The sequence below is a fragment of the Salvelinus sp. IW2-2015 genome, unplaced genomic scaffold (genome assembly GCF_002910315.2).
Source record: "Salvelinus sp. IW2-2015 unplaced genomic scaffold, ASM291031v2 Un_scaffold3403, whole genome shotgun sequence".
NCBI classification, from domain to species: Eukaryota; Metazoa; Chordata; class Actinopteri; order Salmoniformes; family Salmonidae; genus Salvelinus; species Salvelinus sp. IW2-2015.
In genome coordinates this window covers 1-10,347 of record NW_019944683.1, presented here as the reverse complement: position 1 = coordinate 10,347, position 10,347 = coordinate 1, and the positions used below count along the sequence as shown (strand labels likewise).

The 10,347-nt window shown below is 46.4% G+C and overlaps 1 protein-coding gene across 1 annotated transcript in view; it reads right to left on the bottom strand.

Annotated features, from left to right (window-relative positions):
- The window catches only part of LOC112075794 (tyrosine-protein kinase RYK), a 103,711-nt gene extending 94,210 nt beyond the window's left edge, over nucleotides 1-9,501 (bottom strand). Inside the window, 2 exon segments of the mRNA XM_070441069.1 lie at nucleotides 4,611-4,732; nucleotides 9,399-9,501. Of these exon segments, the coding sequence (XP_070297170.1) occupies nucleotides 4,611-4,732; nucleotides 9,399-9,501 (225 nt within the window).
- Nucleotides 9,502-10,347: the final 846 nt, after the last annotated feature.

Below are 10,347 nucleotides of genomic sequence, written 5' to 3'. Positions count from 1 at the left end.
TCGTGTGATGTCTCACCAACATTCTCGTATCCGACAGTTGGTTGGCCCTTCTGTGTATGTCATCACCACGACTCTTCTACAGAACAGTTGGTTTGGCCTCCTGTGATTTCATCACCACATTCTCTCTCAGACAGTTGGTTGTCCTCTGTGATGTCATCACACATTCTCTATCCGACAGTGGTTTGTTGGTTTCCTCTGTGATGTCATCACCAACATTCTCTATCCGACAGTTGGTTGGTTGGCCCACTATGATGTCATCACCACATTCTATCAGACAGTTGGTTGTCCTCTTGATGTCATCAACGCGACATTTCTCTAGTTCGGCGACAGTTGGTTGGTTGGTTCCTGTGATGTCAATTCACCACATTCTCAGCCGACACGTGGTTGGTCCGTCTGTGCATGTCAATCACACATTCTCTATCAGACAGTTGGTTGGTCCTTCTTGTGATGTCACACCACATTCTGCTTATCAGACAGTTGGTGGTCCTCTGGTACATGTCATCACACATTCTCTATCAGCCAGTTGGTTGGCCCTCTGTATGTCATCACCACATTCTTATCAGGACAAGTTGTTGGTTGGCCACTATGATGTCACATCACCCACATTCTCTATCCGACAGTTGGTTGTCCTGGCTGTGATGTATCACCGACATTCTACCAGACTAGTTGTGGTCCTCTGTGATGTCATCACACATTCTCTTCTCAAGACAGTTGGTTGTTCCTCTTGTGATGTTTCATCACCACATTCTCTACGCAGGACAGTTGGTTTGCGTCCTCTGTGATGTCATGCACCGACATTTCTCTTACAGACAGTTGGCGTTGGTCCTCTGTAATGTCATCACATACATTCTCTATCCGCACTAGCTTGGTTGGTTCCTCTGTGATGTCATGCACCACATTCTCTACCAGACAGTTTGGTTGGTCTTCTGTGATGTCATCGCACCACATTCTGCTCTCAGAAGTTGGTTGGTCTCTGTATTAGTCATCACACTACATTCTCTTACCAGACAGTTGGTTGGTCCCTTGTGATGTCATGCACCTACATGTCTCTCTCAGAGCAGTTGTTGGTCCTTCTGTGATGTGCATCACAGCACATTCTTCTTCAGACAGTGTGGTTGGGATCCTCTCGTTGATGTCTGATGCAGCCACATTCTCTACCAGAGCAGTTGGTTGGTCCTCTGTGATGTCATCACCACATTCTCTCTAGACAGTGTGTTGGTCCTCTGTGATGCTCATCACCACATTCTCTACAGACGAGTTATGTTGGGTCCATCTTGTGATGTCAATCACGCGTCTCGCATTCTCTATTCAGACAGTTGGTTGGTCCTCGTGCATTGTCATCACCCACATTCTCTCTCAGACAGTTGGTTTGGTCCTCTGTGATGTCATCACCACATTCTCTCTCAGACAGTTGGTTGCGGTCTCTTGTGATGTCATCACCACATTCTCTACCAGACAGTTGGTTGTCCTCTGTGATGTCATCACACATTCTCTATCAGACAGTTGGTTGGTCCTGCTGTGATGTCATCACCACATTCTCTCTCAGACAGTTGGTTGGTCCTCTGTGATGTTCATCACCGCATCTCTATCAGACAGTTTTGGTTGGTCCTCTGATGTCATCACCACACTTCTCTATCAGACAGTTGGTTGGCCCTCTGTGATGTCATCACACATTCGTCTACCAGACAGTTGGTGGTTCCTCTGTGATGTTCATCACCACATTCTCTATCAGAACAGTTGGTTGGTCCTCCTGTGATGTCATCACCACATTCTCTATCAGACAGTGGTTGGTCCTGCTGTGGATGTCATCACCACATTCTCTATCAGACAGTTGGTTTGGTCCTCTGTGATGTCATCAAACCACATTCTCTATCCGACAGTTGGTTGGTCCTCTGTGATGTCATCACCACATTCTCTATCAGACAGTTGGTTGGTCCTCTGTGATGTCCATCACCACATTCTCTATCCGACAGTTGGTTGGTCCCTCTGTGATGTCATCACCACATTCTCTATCCGACAGTTGGTTGGCTCCCTGTGATGTCATCACCACATTCTCTATCAGACACGTGTTGTCCTCTGTGTGTATCACCACATTCTCTACCAGACAGCTGGTTGGTCCTCTGTGATGTCATCCTCAACGTGATGTTCTGGTGCCTCTAGGTCAATTCAGAAACTGATTGGCGGATCTTATTGTTGATGAATGGTGTTTGTTGTCATGACCGTGTTGGATATCTATTTTGAAGAGTGTATTTTCTGTAATTCAGAAAATACCGTCTGTGATGTTCATCTACCACATTCTCTATGACCGTTTGTGGTTGGCCCACATATGAGTGTCATCAACACTTCTCTATCAGACAGTTGGTTGTCCTCTGTGATGTCATCACCACATTCTCTATCAGACAGTTTGGTTGGTCTCTGATGTCATCACTATGCTCTCTACCAGAACAGTTGGTTGGCCTCTGTGATGTCATCACCACATTCTCTATCAGACAGTTGGTTGGTCCTCTGATGTCATCACCGACATTCTCTACCAGACAGTTGGTTGGTCTCTGTGATGTCATCACCACATTTCTCTACCAGACAGTTGGTTGGTCTCTGTGATGTCATCACCACATTCTCTACCGAGAAGCTGGTTGTCCTCTGTGATGTCATCCTCAACGTGATGTTCTGGTGCTCTAGGTCATTCAGAAAGCTGATTGCGGATCTTATTGTTGATGAATGTGTTTGTTGTCATGACCGTGTTGGATATCTATTTTGAGAGTGTATTTTCTGTAATTCAGGGCTCATCTGTAAAAATACACCTCTGCTCAGCATAGACCACCCTGGTTAAATAAAGACACCTCTGTCAGTATAGACTCCTGGTAAAATAAAGACACTCTGTCTCAGTATAGACTCCCTGGTTAAATAAAGAACACCTCTGTCTCTCTCCTGGTTAAATAAAGACACCTCTGTCTCAGTATAGACTCGTGGTTAAATAAAGACACCTCTGTCTCAGTATAGACTGCCCTGGTTAAATAAAGACACCTCTGTCTCAGTATAGACTCCTGGTTAAATAAAGACACCTCTGTCTCAGTATAGACTCCCTGGTTAAATCAAGACACCTCTGTCTCAGTATAGACTCCGCTGGTTAAATAAAGACACCTCTGTCTTTCCAGTATAGACTCCGCTGGTTAAATAAAGCACACTCTGTCCCAGTATAGACTGCGCCGAGATATGAGCTATCACCCCTGGGCGCAGCACTGATGGCGATGTCGGTCGGCTCCCTCCCCGCTCCGTCCCTCACCCGTCTTCTCATAGATCGCGCGCCTGTAGTTTCCTGGACGCGTATGTCACTTCGGCTCGCTCCCGTCCCGTCCCATGACCATTGCCCCCACCGTTCCTTGGTGGGTTTCGTGCGCTCCGAGCCGCTTGTCTGGCCGTCTTTCGCGCCTCTGGCGTTTCCCTGCGGTGCCGTTCTCCGCTTCGTGGTCCACATGCCGTGCCGAGCATCGGATGTCAGTGCTTACAACGCCTTAGCTGCTGATTTCGGCGCAACGTGGTGCCGCGTTCCACGCCCTCGGGCGTTTCCCGGACGTGGCCTTCCTCAGTCAGTGCTAGGTCTAAGTCTGCCTGTCGCGGGTCTCGATCGGAGTGCGATCGCTTATGGAGCTCGAAGTGTGCTGCCCGTCCTGTGTGTCGGCTGTGCGCGTGCTTATCGTTGTTTTAGATCGCTGACTGCGTGGATCTGCGATGTTTATCTCTGCCTATATGATCCCCTCGATTGCTGGTTCGCAGGCCTCTGCACGGGCGGCACTGCGGTTGCTTCGTCGGCGCCCTAGGACTTGTGTTCGCCTGCTGTAACCGGTGGCGCATATGTATCCGTCGGAAGCCCCCGCCTACTTTCGTCCGCCGGCGGCCCTCAGCGCTCCGTAGCTTTGGCCCCTGCCATGTTGTCCGTATAGACTCTTGTGACTTCGGCTGCCGTCCTCGTTGACCTATTGGCGTATCCGCGGTCCCGACGTCGTGTGACGGACCCTTACAATCCGCGGTGTGAGGCGGTCTGCGACGGGCCAGCATCTTACTGACCGTTGACTTCGCTGCGCTTCCGGCGCTGGGCCGTGCCCATGGCGAATTCTCTGTGTGTAGCGGCCCATGCTCTGATTGAGTTTGACACCGCTGGGCTACTGTGTCTATTTATGCAACTAGCCATTTACTTATTTAGCAAGCTAAAAACATGGAGCCTAGCGTTAGCTAGTGAGCTATGCTGAACTTTAACTACTGTTATCCACAGTTAACATATCTCTTAGTTGTCAATCAAATGTATTTGGCATCAATCAAAATGGGTGGCCAGGCAAGTTGCAGAAGGACGAGGAGGCTACTAATTCCCCGACGTTTATCAGTGCAATTTTGACGGCCAAACTAGCTAACAAGTTTGAGAGGGTTTATCTAATGTTCTTTTGTTAGACATTAACTCTTCTCGCTCGCGTTAGTTTTTGATTTTGTTGTGTACAGGCAACGTAGGGAGAGATATCCTACACACACACACCTACAAAAGTTAGGTAGGTGTGTGTGTGTGTGTGTGTGTGTGTGTGTGTGTGTGTGTGTGTGTGTGTGTGTGTGTGTGTGTGTACCTTGTCCTTGGAGCGCCAGGTGAAGTGCAGGCTGTTGGTCTCGCTGGATACAGGCAGGATGAAGGAGAGAGCATAGTGGTTCACCACGTCATCCCGCACATAGTACAGCTCTGCATCTAGACCTGCAACACACAAACACACCTGGTCTCTCACACACCTGTTCAAAATCAAATCCTTATTGGTCATGTACACACGGTTAGCAGATGTTAAAACGAGTGTAGTGAAATGCTTGTGCTTCTAGTTCCCGACAGCGCAGTAATATCTAACAAGTAATCTAACACTTCCCCCAACAACTACCTAATACACGCAAATCTAAAAAGGGTGAATGAGAATATGTACACGTATGTATATGGAGACTATAAGAGAGAATCCATTACAATAACATAGTTACCAACCAAAACATCCTCAAGGAAATGAGAGAAACGGAGTCATAACATTTACATTTAAGTCATTTAGCAGACACTCTTATCCAGAGCGACTTACAAATTGGAAAGTTCATACATATTCATCCTGGTCCCCCCGTGGGGAATGAACCCACAACCCTGGCGTTGCAAGCGCCATGCTCTACCAACTGAGCCACACGGGACCACATACTATAACATAGTATGGTACGCTCTGAACCCAGCATACATTCACAAAGAGCCCTCATACCTTCCCCTGCAATATGCCTCCAGTTTATGACTGAGACCGAACAACGAGCAGAGAATATGGAGAATCTCCATTGAAAAGTACATTTTTAGTCCATGACTGAAATTAGGCCTAATCTGTGTCCAGGAAACAGGCATTTAGGTCCAACGCCACATCAAATATAGAATAACATTCCATTCTAGGTCTCCTTCCCATCACTGGCTTGCAAACGGACAGCTGTTAGAAGTTTGGAGAGGGTACAAATCAGACGCATCAAAAAACACTCAAGTGAGGCGAACCTTGAAATATGACAGCAATTTCCTATCCAGGAGAAATTTGGGTTAGTGAAGGATTTAAGTGGGAAATTGCAGAATGCTTTCCATAAAATACACAGATCCTGAGGAATCTCTCTCTCTATTAAAGATTAATATATATATATATATATATAAAATAATAAATGAATAGGGGTTAGCTTCTATAACTAATGAAGTATTACTCCTCAGTTTCATTGTAGGGGTTAGCAGTTTGGAGATGGGAGGGTGAGGTTTATCACTAGTTGACTGAACGCAGTCTTGTAGAGACATTCTACCAGTCGACTGTAGTTCTGACTGCAGCATGGACTCGCCTTGACTATAATCGTGCTGTATTAAACTCAGGAGGACATGCTGTCAGACGTGGACCTTTTTCGTGGAACAGTTTCATTTAATTTATAATAATGTCTTCGTATCTCAAAACTCGTTTTGTGGAATGCAGTGATTGGATTTTGCCCCACACATAAAATGGGACCCAGTGTCATCCCAAACATTTGACTCCAGTTTGCCAACAAAAAAAAAGCGCCTGGAAGGATTTGGATGTTCGTCGAGACTCGGGGAAGAATGTTCTACGGACGTCATGGGTCAGGAATGCACAGTGTGAACATTTCACTCGCATTTGTAAAAAAAAAAGATTAAAAAAAAAAGAGTACAATATGATCACATGTATAGTAAAATAAAGGCTGCAGTAATGGATTTCTAAGTATTTCTGCCATTTTGTTTCATAGCTGCTAAATTAAATAACACAAAAAGTCAAAAGAACTACGAATCCTATAGCATATCCCACCTCGCACTGCAGCGCTGCCTGGCTGGGCCGTGGGCACATGAGTGAAAGATTCATTTTTTAGAAGCGCTGAACACAGGCATAAAAAGTTGGTTGAATTTACTTGAAATAAAAGTCTACTGAAGTGAGACTTTGTCCATGTGTTTCTTGAATATTGACATCGTTTTTTAATGTTTAATTTTTTAATACATTTTTAATGTTTGAACTGCTCGGGAGAACTCTGCTACTAGTTGTGTTACCACGGTAACCTCTCCCCCCGTCCCTTAAAGGGGCAGGTGAAAATGTTGGTCTTTCATCTGTGATATTTTGGTTAAAAGACTCTGAAATAAAATAAATATAAACACATTACTTCTTAAATCGGAATACATGTATTGTTTTAGAAACATTACAAAGCAAAATTAAAAAAATATATATTTTAGGCCCTGTTCATACCAGAGTAAATACATTGGCAGCGATTACAGCTGTGAGTCTTTCTGGGTAAGTCTCTAAGCTCTTTCCACACATGGATTGCAACATTTGCTGATTCTTGGATTGTGTATGTGTGCCATTCAGAGGGTGAATGGGCAAGACTAATATTTAAGTATTTAAGTGCCTTGGAACGGGGTATGGTAGTAGGTGCCAGGGGCAGCGGTTTGTGTCAAGAACTGCAACGCTGCTGGGTTTTTCACGCTCAACAGATTCCCGTGTGTATCAGGAACGGTCCACCACCCAAAGGACAGCCGGGTAACTTGACAACTGAGGGAAGCATTGGCGTCAACATAGGCCAGCATCACTGCGGAACGCTTTTCGACACTTTGTAGAGTCCGTGCCATGACGAATTTAGGCTGTTCTGAGGGCAAGAGGCGGGGGTGCGACTTACAAATATCTTTGTGTGTATGAGACGTTGAGCTTCACCACCCACGGAGAGAACCTTGTCAGGAAACTCCAGCCGCATCTTGGGTTTTATTACCGGCACAAAGCTTGTTTTCCTTCTCCGCCAGAAAAGACTTGGTTCAGTGGAGTTTCCTCTCTGTATTGGACTACGGTGAAACTATTTCAAATCAAATTGTATTAGTCACATGCGCCAAATACAACAGGTGTAGTAGACCTTACAGTGAAAAGCTTACTTATGAGCTATATACAGGGTGTTATGGTACAGAGTCAATGTGGAGGCTATATACAGGGAGGGTGTTACGTACAGAGTCAATGTGGACGGCTATACAGGGGTACCGGTACAGAGTCAATGTGGAGGCTATATACAGGGTGTACGGTACAGAGTTCAATGTGGAGGCTATATACGGAGCGGGGACCGGTACAGAGTCAATGTGGAGGCTATATACAGGGGTCGGAAGTGTCAATGTGGAGGCTATATCAGGGGGTACTGGCACAGAGTCAATGTGGGAGGCTTATACAGGGTGTTAGGTACAAGTCAATGGGAGGCTATATACAGGGGGTTACCGGTACAGAGTCAGAATGTGGAGGCTATATACAGGACAGAGTACCGGTACAGAGTCAAGGTGGAGCTATATACAGGGGGTAACTTGTTACAGGAGGCAATGTGGAGGCTATATACAAGGGGTACCGCGTACAGAGTCAATGTGGAGGCATATAACAGGGGTACGGACAGATCAATGGTGGAGCTATATACAGGCGGGGTACCAGTACAGAGTCAATGTGAGGTTATATACAGTGGGTACTCGGTACAGAGTCAATGTGGAGGCTATATACAGAGGTGTGTACGGTATACAGACAGAGTCAATGTGGAGGCTATATACAGGGTGTTACGGTACAGAGTCAATGTGGAGGCTATATACAGGGTGCTACGGTACAAGAGTCAATGTGGAGGACAATATACAGGGGTACTGGTACAGAGTCAATGTGGAGGCTATATACAAAAGGGGTACCGGTACAGAGTCAATGTGGAGGCTATATACGGGCGGGGTTACCCAGTACAGAGTCAATGTGGAGGTTATATACAGCTGGGTACCGTACGAGTCAATGTGGAGGCTATATACAGGGTGTTACGGTACAGAGCAATGGGAGCTGATATACAGGGTGTTACGGTACAGAGTCAATGTGGAGGCTATATACAGGGGGTACCGGTACAGAGTCAATGTGGAGGCTATATACAGGGTGTTACGGTACAGAGTCAATGGAGGCATATACAGCGGTTTTACGGTACAGAAGTCAAATGTGGAGGCTATATACAAGGGGTACCGGTACAGAGTCAATGTGGAGGCTATATACAGGGGGTACCGTACAGAGTCAATGTGGAGGCTATATACAGGGTTACCGGTACAGACAATGTGGAGGCTATATACAGGGTGTTCGTACAGAGTCAATGTGGAGGCTATTATACAGGGGCTACGGTACAAGGCAATGTGGAGCTATATCAAGGGCGGGTACCGTACAGATCCAATGTGGAGGCTATTTAACAGGGGTACGGTACAGAGTCAATGTGGAGGCTATATACAGGGTGTACTACTGGTACAAGGTCAATGTGTAGTATATACAGTGTTTACGGTACAGAGTCAATGTGGAGGCTATATTACAGGGTTACCGGTACAGAGTCAATGTGGAGCTATATACAGGGGGTCTGCACAGCAATGTGCGGGGCACAGGTAGGTCGACGTAATTGAGGTAAATGTACATGTTGGTAGAGTTAAATTTACCATAGAGATACAAGCTGGTTTTCAGTCTCTCTTGTCCCTGCTTTAATCCACCTGTACTGACTCGCGCTTCTGGGTGGTAGCAGGTGAACAGGCCGTGCGCTGTGTGTGGCATGTCCTTGATTACTTTTTTGGCCTTCCTGTGACATCGGGTGCTGTAGAGTCTGGAGGGCAGGCAGTGTGACCCCGGTAATGCTTTGGGCAGACCGCACACCCTCAGGTCTGTCGCTGGTGGGGGCCAGCTTGTCAGTAATGTGTGCGCAGAGAACTTAAAGCTTTCCCCTCCCACTTCGATCCTGTTCATGTGGATAGGGGGGATGCTCCCTCTGCTGTCTCCTGAAGGACACGATCAGCTCTTCATTTTGTGACGTGAGGAAGAGGTTTATTTATTTTCTTGCACCAATCCCCAGGGCCTCACCTCCTTCCCTGTAGCCGTCTCGTCGTTGCTGGTAATCAGGGCCTACTACTGTTCTGTTATCTGCAAACTTGATGATTGAGTTGGAGGCGTTGGCCGATACCATAGGAAAAAAAACAAATAACCACAATACATGTATATGTTTTTCGGCTAAGTTCAAATTATATAGTACCACAAACATCTGAGAGTGTTACATTGTGCCTGCGGAGCGTGACCTTGCAGAACATCCTCCCTATGTAGCGAACATACTCATAATAAACATTGCTAAAAGATACAACTGTCATGCATTGAGATTTTAGATGCGCCCCTTGTGTCTTAATGGCAGGACCGCTTGCTGTCAAGCAGTTCAAAAAAGCTTTACGGTAAAAAGCAAAAAACATGCAGTTACGTAATCTGATGTTGGTCTCGCTCGCTATCTCTCCTCTCAAGCCCCACTCAAACCTCCGAGGCAATATATCCGGCCATATTGCAGGTCGATAAACATATGAGTCAAAGATAACATATAGAACAGTCACTAACCTTTTGTTATGATCTTCATCAGAAGGCAGCTCCCAGGAATTCGCAGTCCACAAAACTGTTGTTTGTTTCATAATGTCCCATGCATGTTTATGTTCCAAATCCTTCCTGTGTATGTCAGTACACTCCAAACTCACGACGCGCGGCAAGTGCCAGCGAAAGGTACGGAAGGAAAAGGAAAAAGGATGATGACAGAGCCATGAGAGAAACAGGACAAACCCGATGATGGAAGAAAGACTTAGAGAGTAACAGAAGTCCTCAAGAATGTCCAACCGCGAGAACCGGAGTCGCAGAAGGGCGAGGGAAGCAGAAGGCCGCGTGCTCACAGAACGCGGCAGGGCAGCATGGTCAGGCATGGTAGGACCTACTGCAATCCCCGTCTGCAGTGGCCCACGGCACAGAGAAGCAGCAGACAAGGGTGCGAAAGACGGGACAG